Source organism: Erythrolamprus reginae, chromosome 5, assembly GCF_031021105.1.
Source record: "Erythrolamprus reginae isolate rEryReg1 chromosome 5, rEryReg1.hap1, whole genome shotgun sequence".
NCBI classification, from domain to species: Eukaryota; Metazoa; Chordata; class Lepidosauria; order Squamata; family Dipsadidae; genus Erythrolamprus; species Erythrolamprus reginae.
Genome location: NC_091954.1, coordinates 56,874,741 through 56,901,840, shown reverse-complemented (window position 1 = coordinate 56,901,840; position 27,100 = coordinate 56,874,741). Strand labels below are relative to the sequence as shown.

The following is a 27,100-nucleotide window of genomic DNA, read 5'->3' as shown; positions in this document are numbered from 1 at the left end:
TCAGAAGGTTTTATTACATATAGAGAAAATATCATTTTCCCCTGTATTTTACTTTTTATTAATTTATTCAATCAATTTATAAGTTGCCTTAGGGGCCCTTTCCTTTCTTGTAAGCTAAGAAACCCACTTAGCTTTTTTCTGCATTTTTCCCTGTGCGCCATAGGATGAGGGGGTTAGCTTTGGTCTTCATCTGAACCTCCTCTCCCTTGTTCCTCCACAGCCAACAGAGCCATTCTCTCGTCAGCTGTTCGTCTTCCATCTCAAGAGTCAGATTCTGACAGTAATAGATGGGTCATAAGGCATGCAGACTTTGTTTCAAAGAGTATAGATCAGTGATGGTGAACCTTTTTTTCCTCGGGTGCTGAAAGACATGCACTCTTTTGTGTATTCACAAGTGCCCTCACCCATAATTCAATTCCTGGGGAGGATGAAAACAGCTTCCCCACCATGCGGAGGCCCTCTGAAAGCCTGTTTCCCAAATTCTGGTGGGCCCAGTAGTTTCACCCTCCCCAGGCTCCAAAGGCTTCCCTAGAGCCCAGGGAGGGTAAAAATACCCTCCCCCATCCCCAAGAAGGCTCTCAGGAAGCCAATAGTAGTAGTAGTAGTAGTAGTAATAATAATAATAATAATAATAATAATAATAATAATAATAATAATAATAATAATAAATTAATTTATTGTCATTTTCAAAATTAACGAATTGTCATTGGCAACAAAAGTCGTGTGACACCCAGAGACCAGTCCCACCATACATAAAATCAGAAAAGGGAAATTTAAAAATAGAATAAAAAATAGAATAAATGTCCCACCCACTACAAATTCCCCACCCTGAACCACTCAACCATCTACATGACAAACCGAGTAATATTGTCCAACAGTTCACTGATGGTGACCCTTAAGTTCGTTGTTAAGTGCGAGTATAGCTCTGGGTTAAAAATATTCAGGAAACGTATGGTCCGACTTCTAGTTGTTCTATATCTTCTGCCAGAAGGCAACAATTCAAAGAGATTGTAAGCAGGATGAGAAGAGTCTTTGAGAATAGTATGCACCTTCCTAGAACAGCGAGATGTGAAGATGCATCCAAGGCGGGTAGCTGGAGCCCAATGATGCCCTCCCAGAGCCTCTGTGCAAGCCAAACATTAGCTGGCTGCCACACACATGCAGGTTGGAGCTGAGCTAGGGCAACGGCTCGCGTGCCAGCAGATATGGCTCCACTTGCCACTTGTGGTACCCATGCCATAGGTTCACCATCACTGGTATAGATGGTCATAGAGAGACCAAAGGAGATAATGTTCCATGTGATATGGAGCACACCAGTCTCACTAAATCTATGCAGGAAAAGGTGGTTTCACATGTATAGGCTGTAAAACATGTACAGATAATAATTGCAACAAATCACAATTTTGCATTTATGACTTGCAGTTTGTAAAGCAAAAGAGAGCAAAATCATAAGCACAATTGAGGTTTCGCTTAGCGACCATTTTGTTTAACAGCTGGGTTGCCATCCAACTTGTGGTCTGTGCAGTGCTAACTACTCACCAAAAGCTTGAAAGAATCAGTGTTTCTGCCCTCCAGTTTAGTCCTAATCTACCTTTGGATTTGTTGGATGAGATAGCTAAATTTACCATATAAATTTGCCCTGTGTGTTAAATTATGTCTTTTACCCTTTCTAACTTTAAAAGACAATTCCGGCATGCAAAGTATAATTTCCCTATTCTTACTTCTAGGTTACTATTCCTGGAGGAATCCAGGGAAAGGATCCTGGTTTGTGCAGTCTCTTTGCTCAGTGCTGAATGAGTACGGAAAAAATCTGGAGATCCTGCAGATTCTGACCCTGGTTAATTACAGAGTAGCAAGAAACTATGAATCTCAGTCTGATGACCCACGCTTCTGCAGGAAGAAGCAGGTTCCTTGTGTGGTATCCATGTTAACCAAAGAACTTTATTTCTGTAAATTGGTACCACCAGCACAACAAATTTAAAATACATAATGCATTATAACTTGCAATATACATTTAATCTAAGCTTTTCCAGCAAAAATCAGTTCTAGAGTTCAAATTGATACAGACTCAATACCAGGATTACCTCAGTCAATTAATATTTTGATTTTCACAGTGCCACATGTTTCTGTATTACTGTTTCTACTTTTACTGGGAGCGATCACAATATTTCTCTGGAGTCTTGCTTTCCCCGTCACTGAAATAGCTCATTTTCCTCCATTAATTAATTTTTTTAGGTTTATCATTAATTTATAAGAATATTTGTATATATTTGTCAAAAACCTCCAGTGACATCTGCAATACAAAAAAAAAGTACAGTGGTACCTCGACATACGAGTTTAATTCATGCCAGAGCTGACCTCGTATGTCGATCATCTCGTATCTCGAACAAATGCATTTAGATTTGGCTTTTCGCGCTGAGATAACTGGAAAAAATGGAATTCTTGCGCCACCTAGTGAACGCTCGGCTCGTATCCCAAATTTGAGCTCAGGTGTCGAACAGAAATTTTGCTCGCGTCGCAGCTCGTAACTTGAAATACCCGCATGTGGAGCAGCTCGTATCTAGAGGTACTACTGTATTAGGAAAGTACATTTGATGTTCAGTGATAAAATGGTTGAAATTATCTAAGGAGGTATAAATGCTCTTTTTTTCATCCAAGTCTACTTATAGAATCAGTAGATGGGATCTATATTTAGTCTTATAAATCATTGTTTTGCATAACATTTGATTTCATTATTATTAATTTAAACTCCATAATTTCAGTGAGTCTGCTAAGTAAATCAGTTGTTAATTTAAGTGCCTCTCTATGAACATCTCGCGGTTCGCTTCCTTATTTTGCCAACCAGTTCTTATAAATGTAAGATACATACAAATTGCTTATTATTACTCTGAATAGAAAAAATGCTCCTAGTCCTTTTTTTTTGTGATCAATGAACAATAAATGCAATGTACAATCTATTCAACACAAAGTAATTTTGTATCAAAGACATTTGGTAGTACAGTTATGTAGTAAATAAATAGAACAATATCATAGGTTGTTGATAATGTTCAATGCATAATTCTATAAAGCAAGTAAAAGAATATAAAATTATTTCTAAGATTCTATTAATTATTTGCCACCATTAACAAACATTTTGTTCTCATTCTCTATGCATAATCATAGTCTATGATTATAATCATAGTCTTTGTCCAAAGACTATAATTTTCTTAATATACAATCAAGGTTATATAACATTTTTTTTTCATTTTTTACAAAAAGCCTTTATTGTTAGTACATATTCACTTATAATAGATTCACTTCATAGATTTGCACATTTATTGTACAATTAGAGTAGCAACTTAGTAGTTTAAGGGCTTACCAAGTAAAGGAACTTGTCTTTTTTCAATTAACTTTTGGCCCAATATACTTTTCAAATGCACACACACACACATACTGTATATATATATGCACTGATGAAAATGCCTGAAATTGAATCTTTGGGATCAGGCGTGTCATTTTGATTTTTGACACAGAAGAGAAGATCTCGTCTCTGTAATGACCTTGATAAAATACATGACAACCAATCAAAGTAGATGCTATTTTGGGATGTAAAGTGATTATAATTCAGTACTAAAGAATTTAGTTATTTTCATTGTCCTACATTTTTCATACTGAATAAATTGGAAATGTAACTACAGCATAGCATTAGTCATGGGGACTGAAGCAGTACTAAAACATTTTCAGTGACTCCTACCAATAAGAATTCTTAAAGAGTTTACATTTCTGTTCTATGAAGATGTATTAATAAGCTGTTTATCATAGCACTGGAAACCTCCATTAACTTTATAAGAATGTTAAATTCTTTGAAATGTGTAAGTTAACCAGTGGTTAATAAAGGAAAGGAATATGGAAAAATTCCTTAGCTTATCACCAAATATTCACAAATTCAATAAAACAGAAATTTTCCACTCTGTTTATGTCATTTACATAATGAACTGTGGATTATGTAATTTCTGATTTAATGGTTAGTCAACAATACCATGGATCAGTTATGGTGAGAGCATATTTTCTAAGTTATCTACAACATTAATTTTTGTACCTCATGATTCTTGACAAATGTATCTTTTCTTTTATGTACACTGAGAGCATTTGCACCAAAGACAAATTCCTTGTGTGCCCCATCACACTTGGCCAATAAAGAATTCTATTCTAATGTAATATGGCCAATCTATATATAGGCAAAAACCATGTTTCTTTGAAAATATGTTAATGAATTCCAAGAAGGAAAAAACTGATGAGATAAACATACAACAAATCTGTTTGTTAAAATGTTTTGGTCTTAACTTTGGAAAAAGGCATATTCAGCACCTCACATTTGGAGAAGTGTGGTATTATGCTGGTAGTATGTATTACTGTACTATAATCCAGCTGTCATTAAAATATGAGCTTCATCAAGCACAGCAGACAGTTAATGCAGGGAAATGCATGGAAGGCACATGTACTAGCCCCCCAAACCACCATGGGTTTGTCTTTTCTGAAGTGGAAGGTTTTCTCCATCTTCAGGATTTTCTGTACCTGTTTGTCGTTCTCCCCCACAATGATGTTGGTCCCACAATTCTCAGCAATGTAGTAAAAAGCCTCAGGGGAGTTGGTGGTGTAGAAGCCGACAGCAAACCCCCCAGCAAAGATGGCGCCGATGTCAGCCAGCAACCACTCCAACAAATTGAAGCTGCCGTCACTTGAGGAAGCAGTTCATCTGAGTCTCGTCGATGACCACGAGCAGCTTGAACTTTTTGGCTGCAGCTTGATGTTGGTTAGCAAATCTGCATAATGTTGGTTAGTGAGTCCAGGATCAAGGTGCACATCTCGGCACTGTTTGGGGATGGACGGCGGTCATAGCAGCTCTTCAGAGTCCTTGGCACTGGGGCCAGTGCTCAAAAAAGTCCTCAAGAAGAGACACCAGGAGGTGCAGCCACTGCTCAACTGGCATTGGTCTCAAGCCACTTTTGGGCATTCTCTGGCACCGTGCCTTTTGGTGGCAGGCAGCGCAGTGGCCAGAGCGAGCCTGCCGGGAGATTGCAGCAGCCTCTTCTTCAGATGGTGATTCTTCATATCCTTTGAAACAGGATAGTTGTTTGTCTTCCCTGGCTGGAAACCGACAAGGGCAGCGGAGAATGTTGTTGACTTTGACTCATAGCCATCCTCCAAAGTACTTTTCTTCTGCCTCTTCCATGCTTTCAAATGATCGCCTTGGATTTTAAATTATAGCATCAGAATGTCAATGCGGCAGATCCTCAATTTATATCAGATCCTGGCTGGATCTTCTGGAGAAAGTTTGGATGTCAATCAGCCTAGCTAGCGAAGAAACTTTGCTGAATGCCACATGTCTTAATTTCTTGCCATTAAAAGACCTGTCCGGCAGCTCTGCTTCACTATTCCATTTATTCTTCAAAGTGTTGTTTTCCGGCTCCCTTTTGCACTTCGCTCAGACTCGAATCAGGTGAGCGTGCTTGCGACGCCATTGCCTGCTTTCTAGGACTTAAAGGGAAACACTGGCCTAGACCCATCTACCTGGCTTCATGCCTGAGGCAGGGCTGAACCTCCCATTCTGGATTTTATCCTGGTACCCTAAAGCCTGGCTAGACCATGGTTTTTATGCTGATGCCCTAATTACTGGACCCCAACTGAATTTTTACATAAAATTTACATAATATTCTTGCCATCTTCCCCTGGCAATTTTGGTATGCCATCAAGTTGGGGCAGATATGGACAAGGATGTTAAAATGGTGGGGGCGAAAAATCTGTTTTGTCAGATAATGCCTTATTAGAAGACTTCCTTATAGTTCTCCATCAACCAACAGAACCAGCAGCATCTTGTCATTTGCATTTCAAATCCCAACTACCACTGCCCTTTTTTATAGTTGGATGGTTCTCTGATCTCTGTGAGAACATGACTCATAAAATAAATAGAAAAAGTCTCCAGCTTGGTTGCCCTCTGCTCTTCAAATGTCACCCTATTGGTAAACAATTCAATTGCCTCAGTGACAGGAAAATTGACCTACCTTTTGGTTCTGCACACTATGTATAATAGAAGTATTAATTTGCTTCAAACGGTTTATGCTAGGCAAGTAAACAATATCAACATGGTTCATAATTTTAGCTTGCTTCAAGTTGAATCAAATCTCTAGTAGTAGATCACGTAAAAACATGCAAATTTGCCTCAAGCACCAAAGCTTTGAAATATGTTCCTTAATGTACATGACGTGTGAGATGTAATCCTCAGTCAGAAACCAGATGAGAGCAAGTCTGACCATTATGAAAATAGAAAAACAAACTGGTCCACTCTAAAAGAGGAAACCTGATAGCCTATTATGTAGGGAGGGATGAAAAAAAGTTACATGTAAAATATTGAGAGTAGAATCTTTTTAAACCGGAACTACTGATAACTTACAATATTGACATTCAGTATTTACCTTCAATATTTAGTTTTGTTGCTGACATTATTTTACTTTCAATGGTCTTTATTACTAGTTGTCACTTGGATTTTTCTCATGCATCTTCTGAGTGATTCACCGAAGCGTGACAATCTCAGAAACTTGTTACTCTCAGTCAACCCATCTTGAACTTTTCCAAAACCAATTCACGCAAACCCTCTTGCCTACTGTTGACTCTGAATGAGACAGTAATGTCTCACTCCAGTTTAAAATATTAGGGGAGTCTGCACCATTCTCTGAAAGATACCCAAATTAATCACTGGTTTACACCAAAAAGCCATATAGGACAAGGCCAGCAGTTGCTAGCCACTGCCCAACTTGTAAAGTTACTTTGCTGCCCAGGTTCCATCCAGATAGATAGATCTTCTGATGACTCAAAAAAAAATACACCATACAATCTGAGTTAGAAATTTCCTTGATCCAGTTATATGATTTTGGGAAAAGGAGAGGAGTATATCCGCAAACTTGTGGACTACATCTGGGGAAAAGTCTATTTTAAGCCAATTATCAAGAAAGCCTGGCAGAAAGAACTGCAAGTTCTATTAAATGCAGGTCTGACAAACACTGAAAAAGGAAATACTGAAAATCAATTCTTACAGGTTTAGTGAAACATCAAATAACCACAAGTGTATCCATTATAAAAACCTATTTCCATTTCAGTTCTTGGATAGGTGATTGCAGCTCAGACTCGAACTGAAGCATATCAAGAAAAGAAGGAAATGCTAAATAAAAATAAATTTCTGCACTAATTCATTGTATATAACAATTGGTTTAGTTATTTATTACTCATTTACTTTGAAGTATTTATTGCCATCTCAATCAGGTTAAAGAACTTTAAAATTACATTAAAAACAATAGAAATAGAAAGAAAAACAATACATCTTAAGGGCCAAATGCTAAGCAGAACAATATTACTTTGGCCTGTCCAAACTAACAACCAATCATATTTGTGGGGCAAAGTGCAATGAATTCACCTCTGAAAAAGCCTGATTCTTTTGAACAAGCATGTTTGGAAGGCATATTTAATGAATTGTATGGCTGCTCATTTCACATAAATGACTAGGAAATGAATACAAAAAATTAAAACCAACATAAACTATAAAACAGTAACCAAGAACATTCAACCAAGATCCCACTCACCCATACTATCAGAGCACAGGTGATGTGAATGCCTTGCAGGTGGGGACAAGTCTGGTTTCGGAATGAAACATATTTTGATCTGGAGATGGACTAAAATACATATACTTACAGTAGAAGTGGCTCAAAGGTATCAGTAGGAAAAAGTCACATTCCTTAAAGGCATCAGCTGAGGTGGCCTGGAAAGGATTAAGGACATCAGGGGCACCTGGCCTGGTAAGTACTACTATGCTGGACATTGACAAATTAAGGTAGGTAAGGTAAGTACTGCTATGTTGGACAAATTAAGGTAGGTAAAGTAAAGTACTGCTATGCTGGACATTGACAAATTAAGGAGAAGGTAAAGTGGGCTTCTACAAAACTGGAACATGTGCAGCACCAGGGTCATATGAGTTAAAATTGATGAGATAGGAAGCAGCATTACTTAAACCAGAGAGTTTTGCAAACATGGGACAGATGCATTAAGGTTTAAGTGGGAAAAGAATGGCTGAGAATCCACTGAGGGAAGGAGATAAAGACTTGCAGCTTAAAGCCTGGTAAGGCACACACACTACAATATTGCAGTAGGCAGAACCTCTGCACATGTATAAATTATTTCTTGGGTGCAATAAAGCAAAATATCAAACAGTATTGAAGTAAAGGAAATTGTATGAATGTGAAACATGAGAAGGTGACTTTAAGGAGCTTTTTGCAGGGTGTGGGAAGATTTTGGAGGGAATTAAGATCTGAATTCTAAAAACATGACACAATGGAGGAGAGAGGGCTTTGTCCAATTTGTTTTAATTTCCATAAACATTCTTTCTTGCCTTTTTCTTACTATTAGAAACATATCTACATATCATCCTGTGCAAGTCTCTCTGCCTCTGTCTCTCTCACACACACATACACAGAGAGAGAGAGAGAGAGTTAATCTTATTAGATATTATTTTGTTTAGTTATTTTTCCTTGCGGCCAAAAACGCCATTTACTGAGAATCTTTGTAGGTCTTGATAATAGCTACCAATCACTAGTTTGTTTTTGGTGTGTTGCTTTTCCTTTCCCTTGCTCTAGAAACTTCCCTATTCCAGAAATAGAGTTAGATTAGCACACACTATTGGGGTTCTTACTATTGGTTGATTGAATAAGCATGTCTGTGATCTAGGACTGTTACTGCGGTATCTAAGTAAGTGAAATTAGTTCTTACTCCTTAGAGTAAAGCAAGCAGCAGAAAATCCCACCCCTGACACAAAGTGTCTTTCCTGAGACACAGTAAGAAGAGCAAGATTCCATTTGAATTTCCAGAACATCTATTGCAGGAGAGACGGAGTAACAACACGGACACAAGAGCTGGATTTAAAACTGGGTCATTTTTATTAAAATAAATTGCATAATTTATTTAAATTAATTAGCATAATTAGCATCATTAACTATAACCCTAACAAGGACCCGCAGGGTCAAACAATTGCTTCCGGGGCGGAAAATGACGTGTAATAAACTTCCGGGGCAACTTATGGGTGTAGCTCCATGCTAATCCAGGTGAGGGACCATTCCCTCACCTGAGACCTTGCCATGCACTTGCATGTGGGAGGTCCCGCCGGCTAACCCCTACAAGGGGAATTAAATGGGCAGGACCCAAAGACAGGTTCCCCCCAACTGCTCAGGTCGCCAATACCACAAGCCTTTGGAGAGAACCTGTCAATCATCCCCAAAGATGCCCAACGGAGAACACGCAGTTGCTAAACCACCATCTAGTTTTCCGCCCCTAACCTGTCTACCCAAATGACCAAAGGTAAGCCAATTAACCTAAAACAGGTGCAAGCACCCCCTAACCGCTTATCCGTCTCCACAGTGTGGAATAGGCAAAAAAACAGTCATGGCTAAGTGCCCAGACCGCCAAAAATTCCTATTCGGCCCCATAGGGCGACCCTCAGTGGCACACTGCAAGATAGGGAGGGCGGGTGGGTGTTTGCCTCCGACGAAGTCCGGGCGAAAAGGCTGAACTCCGAGCCTGCCAGCCCTTTTAAAGGGCTGGCAGGCTCCGCCCGGACACGTCATCGATCAGACCACTGGTCTGAAGCCTCGCGAGATCTCGGCCGATGTCCCAAATGGCGGCTACGCCATGCCTTCTTGTCTCCCGGGCCTCCTGCAAAAGGCGCCGGGGGATGAAGACCACCGGCGCTATTTTAAGAGATTTGTGGTTAAGAATATGAAAACATTAATATTCTACTCTTCATAGTATTTATTTTCCAAAAGAAAACAGTTTTGGTGAGAGAAAGTTACAAAGGTATGGGGAAAGGAGACGTACTCTTCATTTAAACCTAGATTTTAAATTTTATAAATTCAAACCAAAAAAATAAAGATACATTGTCTGTAGTATACAGTACTTCTATTTGTTGTGTGAGGGATGATGGGCAAGAGGACATGAATGGGAACCCATCTATTAATGCAGATAGACAGACAAAGAGCCTGATGGAGGGAAAATAGAAATCAGAGGTTCCGTTCACCCTTCTCCTTGGTTTTCTCTCACTTCTGGAGCATGGAAGGAAAGACACTGAAGCTATTCTTAATCCCACATGGTCAAAGTTCATATGCCTGGCAATTGATTCATATTTATGATGCAGTGTCCCAGAGTTGCCTTTTGCAACATTCTGATAAGCAAAGTCAGTGGGAAAAACCTATTCAATTAACAACCATGCAACTAAACTGCAGTGATTATCTTAACAATAATGGCAAGAAAAGTAGTAAAGGGGGCAAAACTCACATAACAAATGTGTCACTTAGCAACAGAAAATTTTGACTCAATTTTGGTTGTAAGTCGAGAACTTCCCTGTACGGAGGATTGTTTCTCCATTGCAGTGGCCTTTATGGTCCATGTGCCAATGTCTTAACCTGCTGCACCATCCTTGATCAGCAAATTTGAGCAGGATGTCTTCATAGAGGGGGAAAAAACACTGCCTCTCAGTAGAAGGGAGATAAAGAGAATTTGTTTCACAAGTTATCTTAATATTTGCACCTCATACTTCTCCTTCTATCATGAATGATGGCTGTGTTGTTGGGCCAATTCAGGTCAACCAGAACGTACACAAGCCTGACAAACAAGTTTTGTAGGCTGATAGAGCTGGGTGATAAAACGCCATCTTATCAAACTGTAGGCAGTATCTGCATTTTGAAAAAGCCAATTCTTCTCATTAATTGTGCAGTCCAGCATCTTACAAAGTCCCATTATATTTGTGCCAAGTTCTTGCTATCAGGAGAAAAGTATGAAAGAATTGGAAACATGGTGGGCTTTGCCTATACCAGCCTAAAATTGCCAACAGGTACTAGTTGCAGTCAATCTTCTGTACTAGCAATCAGCTGCACTGACAATAGGATTGCCAGAAATATACACCAGATTTTATACATTTTAGAATTGTCTTCATATGTTTTAATTACATCAGACTAGCATGGGTTAAGCTGCTTCTGGTATGAATTGGGGTGAGATTAAGTACAGGAATTCTAAGAAAACAATAAAGCATTTTTTTCAACAATTAGATATAAAGAAAGGTCTATGGATTGATTTTCTGAAAGTTTCCCTTCTTACGTTACTCATTAAATAAAGTATTTTGTTGGATTGTATGATTGCAATGAAGTGGCCAACTATATCCTCGTAGTAATTCATATCTGTCTTGCTGTTGGAACCGTATAATATATTTTTTTAAACTGCTATGAGGAAATGAAATAAAAAAGCAAACTAAGTGCCAACCTGGATTTAGTATTATTATTATTGCTGTAACTGTTCTGTGCTCTGTCAAAGCTCTTTAAAAACACTGCCGTTTCCCGTATTTCCTCATTAAAACAACTTTCAGTTTTGACAGTAAGAGAATATTTCTCCTGTTAAAAAAGTTGGGTATTTCCTTATGAGTCATAGTTAGGGGTGTAATTAATACTGATATAAAAAGACAGCCACTCTAAATAATCCAATTTTCAATACAAGTCTCAGTGACATGATTGGGCATTGCATGGCAAACAACCTATCTTGTAAGTATTGCTAAAATCCTAACATTTATTTACAGCTGACATTCATGTGTACAATTTAATTTTATTCTCTTCTTCTGTGTACAATAGTTAAGAGCAAAGTGCCTCACTATATTTTATTGGGTAAATCCCCCTTATAAATACTGTAAATAAAATTTAAAACAGAAATAAAACTTGGAATTTTCTCTGGGAGAATTGTGTGTGGCAATTATCTGAAGTTAATAGTCCTGCCCTTTTTTAGTATTCCAAATTTGACCATAGCCCCTTTTGTAATTCACAAGTATATACATACATAAGATAGCATTCTTTAATTTTAAAGTTGTTTTACTATCCCTCAGCATCAAGAAAGTTTATAAAAATGGTACGAGTAAAACAAATTATACTAGCTTACTCTAATATTGTTTTGTGTATGCCCTTATAAGACTAAGAGTTGGCACTTACTTTAGATTTGGCATTTGGAAGAAGACAAAATAACTGACCAAATTCAAAGGTATCTTATGTTTTCTTTAGCTTATCTACAATCTTATTTTTTAAAAAATCATTTTAAGTAAAACAAACATTATTTATAATGTTTTATAGTAGAAGAATTGTTTGAATCTACAGTATTTTATAGTAGAAGAATTGTTTGAATCTACAGTATTTTAGTTTAAAAATAATTTTGGTACAATGCCTACTATATTATTGTAATAGGAATATAATATAAGTGCATAATAATTGATTACTAGGAGATATGGAACAACCAAAATTATATTGGTAAAATTCAACATTCCATAATTTCTATTACAAACTGTTGCATGGATAAATTTTTCTTATAATATACCATCATTCTCTATAAAATGATTTGCTATTTTACATGGTGAAATAATGGATTTTATGAAAAACTTTGTCAATCAAAGATATAAACTAGATCTTATATTATTTAACTCTTGAGATATTATATAGATATTTCAATGTTCAGCAATAATTAATTTAACTGCTAAAAATAAAAATGTTTTCTTACTTAGTAGTTCTTTATTCTCACTAACATATAAGTACAGTACAATAATTCTTAACTTTGGAGGAAAAGCTTGAAATTCTATAATAACTCTAGTTCCATATTTTCATATCTTTTATATGGTTATGGTCTACTTTGTCAAATGCCTTACTGAAATCCAAGTACCGTAAATTATATCAACAGCATTCATCTGGTCTACTAATTTTGTCACCTTGTCAAAAAATAATAAGATTAGTCTGGCATGATCTGTTTTTGACAAAACTATGTTGTCTTGGTTATTACTAGGTGTTGTTTGATTGTCTTTTCCAGAATCTTCCCTGGTATTGAGGTTAGGCTGATACATCCATAGTTCCTTGGTATTGAGGTTAGGCTGATAGGTCTGTAGTTTCCTGGATCTATTTTTTCCCCCTTTTTGAAGATGGGAACTGCCAGAGTACTGGAATTTTCCCAGTCCTCTGGCAGTTTCCCAGTGCTACAGGATCTTTAAAAGAGGTTTTCCTAGATAAATAGCTATTTAAGGTTCTCATGTTATGGAATGTCTAAAATACTGGATTTCATTTCATTTTGCTTATGGAATGCAAACAGTGTAGTTTTTTTTTTAAAAAAAGAACTGACTTTTTAATCAAATATTTGAATAATTTCACTCTTGAATGAATTATTGAAGTTATTTTAATAAATTGGGAAGAATTTATTGCATTAAAAAGGATTATAGTCGTCAATAAATGCTTTTTTTAAAAAAGAACTGACTTTTTAATCAAATATTTGAATAATTTCACTCTTGAATGAATTATTGAAGTTATTTTAATAAATTGGGAAGAATTTATTGCATTAAAAAGGATTATAGTCGTCAATAAATGCTTTGTGTCTTGGTTTGTTAAACTTTAAAAGTCTGAATGTTGAATTTGATGAATGTAGACTATATTCTTTTCAGATACATGCAATTTTGGGAGAGATCATAAAGTCAACTTTTTTGATAACATGGCTGATATAGATGCTGCTTCATATGTTACAATCTTCAACATCTACCTGAGATATTTTAACATCTGTGATATTTTCTTCATATTTTTATGGCAGAATGCATTTTAGGTAATCATAAACTTGAATAGTTCTATGAACAAATCTGGTGCCTGTCTTGATAAGACCTAAAATTGTTTGTTAATTTTTTCAGAACTTTCTGATAAATATTTTTATCAAGGCAAATCATCCCATTCCCATCTCAGGTTCTGTTTCAATTCTTTAAACAAATATTTGATTGGATTGCAATCCTACTTTAAATAATATATTAAGAGTGGTTTGCATTTTAGTTTTGTCTTCTTTTTTATTGGAGGATACCTACCAATTTCTTGTTTTTGGCTCTTTCAAGTATGTTCTGACCCACTTATTGAATGACCTAGCACATATCCTAGACTCCTGTGCTTCTTGGTTGTTTTTTTTTTTTTTATTTGGTTCAATTAAATAATAAATAGAAATATTATGTGCAGAAATAGTAAGAACATCATGCCATCTGACTCCCAAGAAGCATAAACCATTAAAAATTAATTTTAAAATAGTAGAAATATTTTGAAGATATGGAATATATATCACTTGAATATCTTGAATGTAAAATTCAGTTGCCCCACAAAGATGAAACAAAATATTTAGTTACTCGCTGTATACCTGTGTTTTGATACGTAACTATGTGATCAGGCTTGATAAAATGACACTTAAAGCTTGAAAATTAATGACTGGTTACAATTGGTCTCTTCTCTCCCCTTCTCTCCCTCAAGCTTGCCCCACAGAAGCCTCTCCTATCGCCCTTCTCTCTCTCAAGCTGGCCCCATTGATCCTCTCCTGTCCCCTTCTCTTATCAGGCTGGCCCCATTGATCCACTCCAGTCCCCTTCTCTCTCTCAGGCTGGCCCCATTGATCCTCTCCTGTCCCCTTCTCTCCACAGGCTTGCCCCACAAAACCTTCTTCTATCTTATCCCCTTCTCTCCCTTTCAGGTGGGGAGGGGCAGTAGAATGTCTAATTCCTTAGCATAGAGAATGTCTACACTCCCAGCTCCTTCTCTCCTATCCCGCTTCTCTCCCTCAGGCTTTCCCTACAGAAGCCTCTCCTCTCCTCTCCCCTTGTCTCCCTCAGGTTTGCCAATTAGAACATCTAACTTAACACTAGAGCATGTTAATTGCTGTGTAAGAGTTACTAATGATCTGGACTACCGATTGTCCATTTATGGGTATGCATCTACATATTCATGTGTAATGGTCTGTATGTAAAATATATTCTTCATATAGCAGAAATGAACAAAGAAGTGATATTTCCTATCTAAATTGTTCCTTTCAATCCTTACAAACAAAGAATTATGTTATACACTAGTCACAGATGATGGAGTAGGAAGAGGAAGAAGAATATGGATTTCGTGCAGTGAATGATTAATCTGATGATAAAATAGTGTTTTTTTAAAAAAAACCTCTGCAGTTAATTCCTTCTAGAAATGGAACTTTTAATGAACAGTTGATGTTCTGAATTTATTTCTAGAGAAAACAGAGATAACAACTTCAAAATTCTCATCTCCAATAAGAAGGAAATTCTTATTCTCCTAAAACATAACTGGTGTACAGATCATTTCTGTCTGGTACTCTTCACTAAAAACACTGTGTTTTCTAAATACAGTGGTACCTCTACTTAAGAACGCCTCTACTTAAGAACTTTTCTAGATAAGAACCAGGTGTTCAAGATTTTTTTTGCCTCTACTTAAGAACCATTTTCTACTTAAGAATCCAAGCCTGGGAAAATTTGCCAGGAAATTTGAGAGCGGCACGAAGGCCCAGCCAGTTTCTTGCCATTCCCCCTTTAATCCCAGCCATCTGGGCTGCCAGAGGAGCTTTTTGGTGGTGCTTAAGGAGGCTTTGGCAGTCCAGACTGAACAAAGCATTTTCCTTTCTTTGGGCACTTGGACGGGGAATAAACCTCTGCCAGAGCCCAAGGAAAAGAAACGCTCCCTTAACTCTGGGCAGCCGAGGAGTCACCATAGTGAAAGAAAGGCGCTGGCTACAAAGTGAGCGATCGAGAGGAGAGGGGAGCCCTTCAGCTTGGGAAGGAAGAAGCAGCAGGTAGCAGCAGCAGCAGCAGCAGCAGCCAGTGTATGGGAGGCAACCTCGGACTGGGTGTATTGGAGGCACGTGCTCCTCCTCGCCGCCTCAGAGTCCCTCTTTTTTTTTTAAGTCTTAAAGTTTTGGATTTTTTTATCTCACCTTCTTCCTTCGGCAGTGACTCTCCTCCTCCTCCTCTTCCTCCTCCTCCTCCCACCCAAATTCCGAGCTTTTATTTATTTCCTAATGGGTTTGCACACATTATCCTTCATGATTGTAAAATGTTGAGATCTAAAAGGAAACGTTGTCAAATTGTTCCAATTTTAAATAGATAAACAACACATTGGTAGCTAATCAACATTTTTTTAAGTTGGCATGTTATTTCATTATGTGAACCAGGAAGTAATGTTTAACTTTATTTTTCCATCATCTTATTCAATGAATTCACCAAAGCATAAATGTTCTTTATTTACATATTCAGGCAGATAGGGGAAAAATAAAATGGCCCATTTTTTTTCATTCTTACCTAATGCCCTCTCTTTGGCTGGGGCATGTAATTGTACTGTATGTCTGTATTTGGTTTGGCAGCATCTTGTACTCATGCCATATCCAAGAGGAGAAAGAGATATTAATGCTGTTTGGAATTTGGAAAAATATAATTTTAAATAAATATATAATTATATGGAAGGGAGCAGAAATCCAACTACAGTGGTACCTCTACTTAAGAACGCCTCTACTTATGAACTTTTCTAGATAAGAACCGGGTGTTCAAGATTTTTTTGCCTCTTCTCAAGAACCATTTTCCACTTACAAACCCAAGCCTTTGAAACTGTAACTGGAAAAGGCAGGGAGAAGCCTCCATGGGGCCTTGCTAGTAATCTCCTGGGAGGAAACAGGGCCGGAAAAGGCAGGGAGAAGCCTCCATGGGGCCTCTCCAGGAATTTCCTGGGAGGAAACAGGGCCGGAAAAGGCATGGAGAAGCCTCAATGGGGCCTCTCTAGGAATTTCCTGGGAGGAAACAGGGCCTGCACCTTTCCTGTGGTTTCCCCAATCGCATGCATTATTTGCTTTTACATTGATTCCTATGGGAAAAATTGCTTCTACTTAAGAACGTTTCTACTTAAGAACCTGGTCACAGAACGAATTAAGTTCTTAAGTAGAGATACCACTGTACTTAGAAATGAGAGAAAAATGTGCATATCAGTTAGCTTCCAATGATTCTGTACTATATTTTAAATTTAACACATTGTCCTATTTTTTGTTCTTTCATCTTGGCACTAGCATTCAAAAGCCATAGTTCCTTTTTTTCAGACAAATCTAATTTCTAAAATATTGTGAATACTATTCAACATAGAAGTTAGAATCAGTTTCAAAAATCTTCATTTTGACTGTAATCCTGCTAGTAAAGGCATTTATTATCAGACTACTATATATTTTTCTCCCCTTTGCATCTAAACAGGCTTTCCAAAATAGTTTAAGCAGATTAAAGGGTCTTTCTGCAGGCAAAAGACAAAAGGGGGGAAAAAGAAAGTGCTATTCATAAATAAATCTGTTTGAATAATACTGATTTACTTTGAATTGTTCATTTTGTTAATAGCAATATTTTCATATGCAAGATGAAAGAAAAGTAGGAATTTCGTATATTGCTAAACAGTATTATACATCAGTTCCTAAATCTGCTTTCCTTTTTACAAATTTTAATGCAATTCTTTCAATTCTAATCTCAAGGGACTTTTTGTTGCATTTATTATTGTCTTGAATTTCCAAGATTGTAATTGAATCTTCCAGGATATTTCCCCCCATAATATTCCAAAAAGCAACTGTTCTCCCTGGACAAGAAAATTAGAAATAAAATAATACATTCTTATTTCTTGGCAAAGACCATATTTTGGGGGCAAAACTGACAATTGTATGAGGTTTTGTTTGTTTGTTTTGGCATATGAAAGCATTTTATTTTATTGTAAATATATGAGTAACTTCAATTTAAATAAAATTGACAAACAATATTGGTTACCATCTTATGATATATTATATGGTTATAGTTTCTGTTTGTATTACAATAGAATAGAATAGAATAGAATAGAATAGAATAGAGTAGAATAGAATAGAATAGAATTCTTTATTGGCCAGGTGTGATTGGACACACAAGGAATTTGCCTTTGGTGCATATTAAATAGATTTATAGGATTAGTGAATCAGTGAATCCTGTAAAGAAAAGGTCCGTCTTCTAGAAATCCTTTGATTATAACAGCTTTGTCAAATGTGAGAAATGGGCAAATAGCCTATTGGACTACCAGAATCCATTGGTCTCAAATACATTAGGCCCTAAAATGTTACATGAACCAATGATTTAGACAGAAAGAAGTGTATCAGAACTATTTGTAATTCTGCTGAGTTGTTGTGGAATATGATTTTGCAAAGTATGTGGTTTTGAGATATATTTTGAATTAGAAATTGAAACTCTGAGAAATAGGGAACTTAAAATAGATGAAGGCAAAGGTTTGACATGTACATGGGTATATGTGGAAGCTGCCTGTCACTAAGACAGAACAAGGAAGTAAGTTGTATGCAACTTACAAGTATAAAAATAATGTCATCAGGTGAGTTTGGCATCTCTGACCATAGCTAATCCTTACTGGATTTAGCTATGACAGTGGACCTCATTGCAATGTTGATGTAAGATGTAAGTTGTATCTTTAATAATGACTTTCTTCCATGTTCTCAACTGCTCATGGAATAAACCTCTGAATCTCAAAGTAAGATTTATTATTTGTGGTTTGTCTCTATTTCCTTTTTTGCTGGAAAATATTTTTATCATACAGTGAAGTTAATCTTTTAACATTCATTCATTCTTTGTTTATTTTTCAGATTGAACTAATAATCAAACATGGATTTTCCAAGAAGAACTAGTATTGGTACATAAATTCTAAACATGTTTTTGCCTGATTTCTCTTTTCACAGCATTTTTGATACTTGATATTTGTCAATATATGCCTTGTTCAATGAATGCAATCAGAACAAGTATGTGTTATAAAGTTATAGCACTTTGTTATAGCCACCACATTATATTCCCACTCTTTTTTTCAAATTGACTTTGATCAAACCTAATCAAGAAGTTGGCCATAGTCATTCTTAAGCCACCATCAGATTTTCATACCTAAAGTCTTGCTCCATTCATTAAATTGTTAATCAATGAAGCAGAAAATGCTCTAAATATTGCTCTGAATTTTTTGTAAATACCAAGCACATTTCAATCTGTTTAACCATTTTTATGAACCAAAAGAGCCATTTGCTAGAATTTTGTTAAGGACAAAAAGAATTTTGTCTTGTAACTGTAGTCTGCCACTTTCAAACAAATCCTTCAGGCTTTCTTCTGATTTTCAAGAACTAATAGGCCTGGTTTATGGGCCTTGATGATAGGGCAGTGATGGCGAACCAATAACATAGGTGCCACAGATGGAACGCGGAGCATATCTACTGGCACATGAACCATTTCCCTAGCTCAGCTCCAAGTACATGTGTGCCTGCCAGCTGATTTTTGGCTCACACAGAGGCTCTGGGAGGCTGTTTTGGCTTCCAGAGAGCCTCGGTGAGGCTGGGCGAGGGTGTTTTTACCCTCCCCTGCTCCAGGGAAGCCTTTGGAGCTTGGGGAGGGCAAAACACGAGCCTACTGGACCCACCAGAAGTTGGGAAACAGCCATTTGCAGCCTCCAGAGGGCCTCTGGGGCGTGGGGTTGAGGGAAGCTGTTTTCACCATCCCCAGGCATTGCTGAGATTGCAGATGCTGAGGTTAAGAAACACTATGTTAGAACCCTCTTTTTAATTTTCTCCAAAATTGCTCTTAATTTTGTCCCTCATGTTATCTTCTTCATTTATTGTTTCAATATACACTTTGCTTATCTCCCATCTTCTAGGAAGTAATTGCAATGTAGTGACATATTCGTGATATTTTGGTGCTGTTCATTTTTAAAATAAATACATAAAGCCATTCTTTATTTATTGCAGTTACTATTTTGTTTTATGTATGTTTAAAACATGTGGAGAGTAAGTAGAAAAAAAGAGAGATGGCTTGATAATATTTCAGAACCAAAATTTGGTGGCCCAGCAAAAGCGTTAGCATTTGTGCAGGAATAGCAATCTCTTTTTATAAAACATGACCTTTTGTTTTTCTTTCACAGGAAATTGTGACTGCAATGTCTACAAACATGGTTTCTTCGTAAAATCACCACCACCTCAGCTTTTTAATAATCAGGTACAGCTAGGAAAACGATAACTTTATTATCATCTTCATCTAAATATATTCCTAATGTGTTGATTTTCTATAATGTATGAACTTGATTTTTCCCCTTTCTGAAGGGTTCCTGGAAAAAGAGATATTTTATTCTTTATCATTCTCCCCAAAATGGTTACATCTTGAGCTATCATAAAGGCCAGCAAATAAAGGGGCACATTGAAATTAATGAGTAAGTACTTGAACAAATTATCACAGTTCAATTTAACGGAATTATTAGTAAAATATAACATTTCTTATGCTTAAATAATAAATGTTGCTGCAATTTCCCCTGGTTGATTTTGGTCTATACCAGTGATGACAAATCTTTTTTTCCTCGGGTGCCGAAAGATTGGGGGGGGGGGGTGTTGCTATCGCGCATGTGTGAATGCCCACACTCATAATTTAATGCTTGGGAGGGCAAAAACAGTTTTCCCTACCCCATGGAGACCCTCTGGAGGCAGGAAATTGCCTTTTTTCCAACATCTGGTGGGCCCAGTAGGCTCGTGTTTCTCCCTCCCCAAGTTCCAAAGGTTTCCCTGGAGCCAGGGGAGGGTAAAAATGCCCTCCCCCATCTCCCCAGAGGCTCTCCGGAAGCCAAAAACACCCTCCCAGAGCTTTTGTGCAAGCCAAAAATCAGCTGGCAGGCACACACATGAACGTTGGAGCTGAGCCCGTGTGCCAGCAGATATGGCTCTGTGTGCCACCTATGGCACCCGTGCCATAGATTCGCCATCACTGCTATGTATTATAAGATATATGGCTGCACCTTCCCTGTATCATAGTCCCTAACCTCCAATTCTTTATGGTCCTAACTCTGTACCAGAAATATTTAAAAACCTAGTCTTCCATAACCCCTAGCTCAGGATGAACAGTCCCTGGTACCAAATCTCTGTTTAATAATCATGGCTAGGTTTTGTTTTATGCTGTAAGATCATTATTATCATTTTTATACCTAACATCTAATTTATTTGACAGGTCTTCAAAAGTAGAAATTGGCATAGGTGACTTTGAGAAAATGTCTGCTGTGAAAAAGATGTTCAAGTGCCAGTCCACTGAAGTGATTAGTATCACTACAGAGAATAGAATATTTTACCTTATCGGAAGAGATAGGTAAGTTCACAATCCTTTTATGACACATGGTCTTAATTTGTTAATGTCGGAAAACAAAAACACCCAAACTTTTAAAATGGATCCTCAGACTATAACATTTCTGGGGTATGACTTTATGTGTATGTATCATGAAATTGGTCTTATTAAGATGTTTTTTCTAGCATTCAACTGTGGTCTGTCTCCCTATAATTTCAGACCATTATTCTGAATTCTGCAGTTTGCATAGAAGAGGGATATTAACTGCAGTGGGCATAGTTCAATACTATTTATAGAGAGTTAGATTTTTCATATTTGTAGCATAAAGCTGAAAAAGAGAAGAGCAGACTATGGAGAAAACTTGCTCCCAATTATGGGAGGGAGGGAGACACGGAAGGAAGGAAGGAAGGAAGGAAGGAAGGAAGGAAGGAAGGAAGGAAGATTTGTAGCATAAAGATGAAAAAGAGAAGAACAGATTATGCAGAATACTTACAGTTATGGGAGGGAGGGAGGCAGGGAAGGAAGGAAAGACAGAGAGAGAGGGAAAGAGAGAGAAAGATCTTTTTCATAATTAGAGATTATTCTAAGAAGAAACTATTTCCCACTACTCTAGAATAGAAAAACCTCTATTATGAGAAGAGAAACATGAGCTAATTCTTAAATGAACTTAATGAGAATGAAATATTTTGCATGGCTTCTTTGAAAACTATCTGAAGTTCGTTGCATTGCTTTTTTTGCTATGGGGAAAAATTGTTAGACTTTTTTAAAAAAATGCAACCATATCATGTTTAGTTTTCAGAAAAAAATGGTTTGTCCTTATGACTGCAGCATTTACTTAACAACCATGGGTTTCTGCATAGGAGTCATTTGAAAAGGATAATTTATTTTGCCATTATTAGTTTGATATCAGTTTTTATTAATAGTAACTGTCTGAGGTTAACATCCAGACTACAGAAAAAACACCATTAGAATCATTGGTCAAGTGGAGTAAGCCTAAAAACTGAACTCAACCTATGCCCAAAATATTTTATGAATAAAATAATAGAATTACACAATAAGTTTCTTATTTGAAATGATCTTGAGCCCTGTTAGGCTATTCAGTTCATATTTGAAAAATCCATGGGATTGTCTCCAAATATCTGTTACCTGTTGCCAATATCTGCTGAAAGCAATGGCCTATTCCTACAAAAATGAAAAGATAATGCAGATACTTACGTAAATGACTACACTTTACTAATTACCTAATTTACAGAGCTGTCAATCTCACAAACAGGTGGCATACAATAAAATAGTTCCTCAGCTTCTTCTTTTTTTTCTTTTTAAAAAGAGAGGTTTAAACTTAAATCAAGCCTGACTCTTTGTAGAAAGGATGAGTTTTACTGGACAGTAATATAGAAGTAGTTTTCTCTGTTTTCTTCGGGGTTTTTTTAAAATTTCCTATTGCAGCCTACAAATCAAGCCTCCAAAACCAAGAGAATTCCACTCTTCCAAGCCATTGTGCTTAATTCCCAAGCCCAGTTTACTGCATGTTTCTTGTTTAATTTTGCAATTAATAGGCAAAGGCAAAGAGTAACAGGTATCATCATCTGGGAGAATTGCTAAAGGTTGTGGACATCATCTGGACTTAATTTTTAACTTCTGTTACTCACCTCTCTATATACTTTGATTACTTAACTCATGTGTCTGTTTTTCTTTTTGTCTATTTTAAAATATTTAATATTCTAGCAAGGAAGTGGAAGAATGGGCCACCTTCCTGTTTACATTGTGCCCAGAAAAACAGGTAAATTAATGTTGAGTTTTGACATTTTGAGTTATGCCAAGATTTTATGTTATTAAATTAAACATTAAATTTAATTTCCAACAATATTCTAGTTCACAAGGAAACTTGGCATGCTCAGCAAATGGGATTTTTACTAGCAAATGTTGTCACAAGCTTTAATCAGGCAATCAGATTATAAAAGTCAGATTTCAAATTATTAGCTCAAGTTATGAGCAATACTGAGGTTGATAATGAGCAGCTCATCCTTTTTTATTTGCCTTCATTAAAGACAAGTTTGTTTAAAATTCTAGTTAAAAATGTTAATCAATTTTCCTCCACTCAATTCACATTTAGCTTTCACTGAAATTTCTGGGAAGAAAGTGGGCTTTCTAAATCTCCTGAACATTGGCAAGATAATATGTACATAATTCTTGATTTTTACTTGTGATACAAGTCCAATTTTAAAAGACAGGATTACAGCAGATCAAATATTTAAAAAGTCTTGTACTGTATTTATTTAAAAGATTTATATGGCTACCCATCTTTGTTATTGGAGAAAAAATAATTATATATTAAGCAACTCTGGCTGGCTCACAACAACAGTGAAAGCAATAACTATACAACAATCATAACAATAGTAAAACAATTAACCTGAACCTAATCATCAATCTCCCATGTCATTAACAATCATAAAATTGATTACTAGTAAATCTTTGCTAGTAAGGGAAATTTTCTATTTCTTTTATGTTTATTTATAAATCACATTTACATAAATGCTTTGGGTGGCATACAATTTAAAATAACATACAATGCAGTAAAATGAAAAAAAAAAGGTGAAAACCCAAGAACTAGCACAATTTCCCTCCACGGCATATCCGGGAAAAGATCTGAACCTTCAATGAAAGGGCAGCACACCTGGGACTATTATAGTCTTGCAACACAATCCTTGCATTGTTTTCAGAAAAGCACCAAGGAAGAAAAAGTAAGCCACAATGACCCCTGTCACAAAATGTTTAATCGCAAGAGCTCATACATAAATAACACAATTTTATATCTCAAAGTAATGCCTCTTCAACTAGAAAAAACAATTTGGATGTTTGAGGATTAAATGTACAAGCCCAATTAATTAAAATAAATAAATAATTAATTAAATAAAGGAATGCAATAAAACAAGCAAGTAGTACTTGGCTAACTTTTGCATAGTTTTCTGAAGATACTTGCCATCCTAGATGGATGGAATGTAATATGGATATTAATTATGGGCACCTGCAGTTTCAAAGAAAGAATGTAGCCATTTATTTGTAACACAGATTATACACTGTCCATTTTTGTGGGTCTCAAGTAATTTGTAAATTAGTTTAGAAAATAAGGAAACGTGTAAAATAAAAAGAAACAAGCAACAACGAATAATCTGCCCAAAAGATACCTTGCATACTACTTGCCCCCAAATACTTGCAGAAACATGCCTTTAGCTGTTGATCAACAGTTGTTATGATTTAAATAAAAGTATATAAAACTTGTTGTCTAAATTTTGAATTAGAAACTGACAGTCAGAAGTCGTTCCAAATCTATCCCAGCCTATCTTGATGACTTGGATACTACTGCTGTCACCAAAAAGGATCAGTGTCTTGGCACTAAATATGAAGTAAGTGTTTAATTTTATAGACATATCCACTTTAATTGCAAGCCAGTTATTTAATATAAAGGGACAAGATATTAAGAAGTCCAGAAATATCCTCTCCTAAGAAATCTGATTTCATTCTTCATTCTTTCTCCTAATAGTTACTCTTACATTACCACTAAGCAAACTTAGTCTTTATTAGCTTGTTTTAGGAGTTTTGGGAGCGATGTACTTGATCAGACTTTCTTCCATTCTTATGATAACTCTGGATATTTATGATTTCTTTTTAATTCAATACTTGAGGTGGCATGAGAATAAAGCAAAGACTTCATATTTGTTTTTTTCCCAACAATTTTTATTTCTTATCTGAGATGAGCCAAAATCATTAACTGGATAACATCCCAAGAATACTGGCTGGAAAATCCTAGGAATTCAAAGTCTACACTTCTTAAGCTCCCCAAGGTGTAAGGGTTCCATGTAACATCCCCAACAAAAGAAGAATCTGAGGCTAGGCATTCCTCAAAACTCCACTTTATTAGAGATGTCATGTTGTCACATCTGGGAAAACTCGAATCTGAAAGCTCCTGGGTTTTCCCCACTCAAAAGAAAGTCAAAATCCCTGCCTTAGCACCCACGTGTCCATCACGTGGTCCAATCAATGCACCATCCCAACTGGAGATGCTCTCCAGTCACACTGCTCCTGCCTGCAGCCTTGACTCTAGGACAAAGGAATGTTATTATGACTATATATCTCATCAGCTCCATACATTCCCCCCTCCCAGTTTCCCACAGCACTAAATATGGAACGCCTGAAGATCAAATGCCCAAAATGGTTTCCAGGCCTGACAGAAGGTTGCAAAACATTGTTTTCAAAAAAGTTTCCACTCTTCTTCCACATTAACATTAAAAACATTAACAGGATGTCTTGACTGAGCCATTGACAAATATATCCTTAGTAAGTGATAAAGCATAAGGGTATTTAAAAAAAATACCCTTTACTTCTTCTATAATAGTAATATGTTAAAAGGAAATTAAAGAGAAAGTCTGTTTATATTATTTATTTGTAATATATTATATTTATATCATACTATTTTCAGCTATCACGATTATTTAAGCACTTTGAAATAAAGCCATTTAGTGATTAATTGTTTTCTTTGTGGCATAGGACATAGCAACATCAGCTAACAAAAGAAGGCCAAACTCAGACCCTAGTTGTCAAGAAATCCAACAAGAATTACATATTTATGAGTCACCAAGAAAAGTCCTACAACGCCTGGTGAGTTCAGAAACTGATAGAGGATACGTTGTCTATCAGGATTATCTGAAATATTTGTTAATAATATTTCATTATTTGTAGTAAGGTAAACAATTTCACAAGCTATAATTCCTTCCTCCCTTCCTTCCCTCCCTTCCTCCCTCCCTCCCTCCCAACCAACCAACCAACCAACCAACCAACCAACCAACCAACCAACCAACCAACCAATAGTTACTTTATTGCTGGTTCTTTTTACACTTGTGAAGCTTCAAATATGGTCATGTTTGACAGTTAGTATTGATGAATGAATGATTAGTAAAACAATGCAATATGCAGATGTTTTACCTTTTGGGAAGACTATCTATATAAAATAAATGTGTATGGAATCTATGTATTAGCTTGATAATGTTCAGTAGGTATCAGCATTTTACCATATACTGTCTTTTAAAATTATAGCAACAGCTCTTATTACAGTATTTAATAGACAAATTATACCAACTGGCAGAGAGCGATTTTTAATTTGGCTTTGTTTTATATATATACTGTATATATTATATTATATTTTAATCAGTGACCTCCATTTTCTGAACTTCATTTCTGATGGTCTAATAAGGAAGCAATAGGTACCTCACTGTTACGTGCTGATTTTTATAGCTAACATTTATTTTATCTTCTCAAATGTTATTGATTAAAGAATAATTAAATTATTGTTTCAGAGGCAACTGACAAATATTCCTGTTGACGAACAGGAAGAAAAAGACAAAGAAGAATATTACCTTACTCCAACAAGTATTTTAGCTCAGGTAAGCAGAATGGCATGCTCTCCCATTTATTGATTAGTCTAGCTATGGAGTAAGCACAATGCACAAGTCTGCATAAATAAATACAATATTTACCATGTTATTTATTTATACATACACACAGAGGTGGCTGCTAAGATAGAACGATGATGTGTGCTCATCCCTGTGGCTCTGAGTGCTAGCGGAATCCAGTGCACTTCTGCTACTGCACCTGGGCAGGTAGCAATTTCGCTATAGTCTAGGTGCAGTAGCAGAATTGGGCAGGACTCTGCTAGCACTCAGACCTACGGAGGCAAGCACATGTCACCATTCCACCTTAGCAGCCCACCTCTGCATACATACACATATGTTGTGTGTGTGTGTGTGTGATCTCCTTTAGCATCTCAAGTGTAGAGTATTACTCCCCAATACATCTCATGTTAATACATGTTTAACATAACCCCAGATAATGTAAGCATTATATGCAGTACATCAAGAAGGAAGCCACAAATGAGAAAAGAATAGGTCTGTTTTTCTTTGTCACTCATTTCTCAGCCGAATGACAATTCTATAGAGAGCAACTGTGATATATATATAATGTTGATTCACTAGGGACTACTTTGGTCAAATCAAAAAGCTGGATTTGAGCAGGGCAGTG

The 27,100-nt window shown here is 36.5% G+C and overlaps 2 protein-coding genes across 3 annotated transcripts in view; both read left to right on the top strand.

Annotated features, from left to right (window-relative positions):
• Positions 1 to 3,947, top strand: part of CASP7 (caspase 7) — a 32,166-nt gene extending 28,219 nt beyond the window's left edge. For both annotated transcript variants that reach the window (XM_070752679.1, XM_070752678.1), the window contains exon 7: positions 1,728 to 3,947. In XM_070752679.1, the coding sequence (XP_070608780.1) occupies positions 1,728 to 1,981 (254 nt within the window). In that variant the 3' untranslated portion in view covers positions 1,982 to 3,947. The remainder of the gene's footprint in view (positions 1 to 1,727) is intronic.
• Positions 3,948 to 11,562: 7,615 nt separating this feature from the next.
• Positions 11,563 to 27,100, top strand: part of PLEKHS1 (pleckstrin homology domain containing S1) — a 28,525-nt gene continuing 12,987 nt past the window's right edge. The window contains exons 1-9 of the mRNA XM_070754009.1: positions 11,563 to 11,606; positions 18,538 to 18,584; positions 19,848 to 19,921; positions 20,026 to 20,132; positions 20,918 to 21,052; positions 22,754 to 22,808; positions 24,328 to 24,432; positions 25,574 to 25,684; positions 26,380 to 26,466. Of these exons, the coding sequence (XP_070610110.1) occupies positions 18,557 to 18,584; positions 19,848 to 19,921; positions 20,026 to 20,132; positions 20,918 to 21,052; positions 22,754 to 22,808; positions 24,328 to 24,432; positions 25,574 to 25,684; positions 26,380 to 26,466 (702 nt within the window). The 5' untranslated portion in view covers positions 11,563 to 11,606; positions 18,538 to 18,556. The remainder of the gene's footprint in view (positions 11,607 to 18,537; positions 18,585 to 19,847; positions 19,922 to 20,025; positions 20,133 to 20,917; positions 21,053 to 22,753; positions 22,809 to 24,327; positions 24,433 to 25,573; positions 25,685 to 26,379; positions 26,467 to 27,100) is intronic.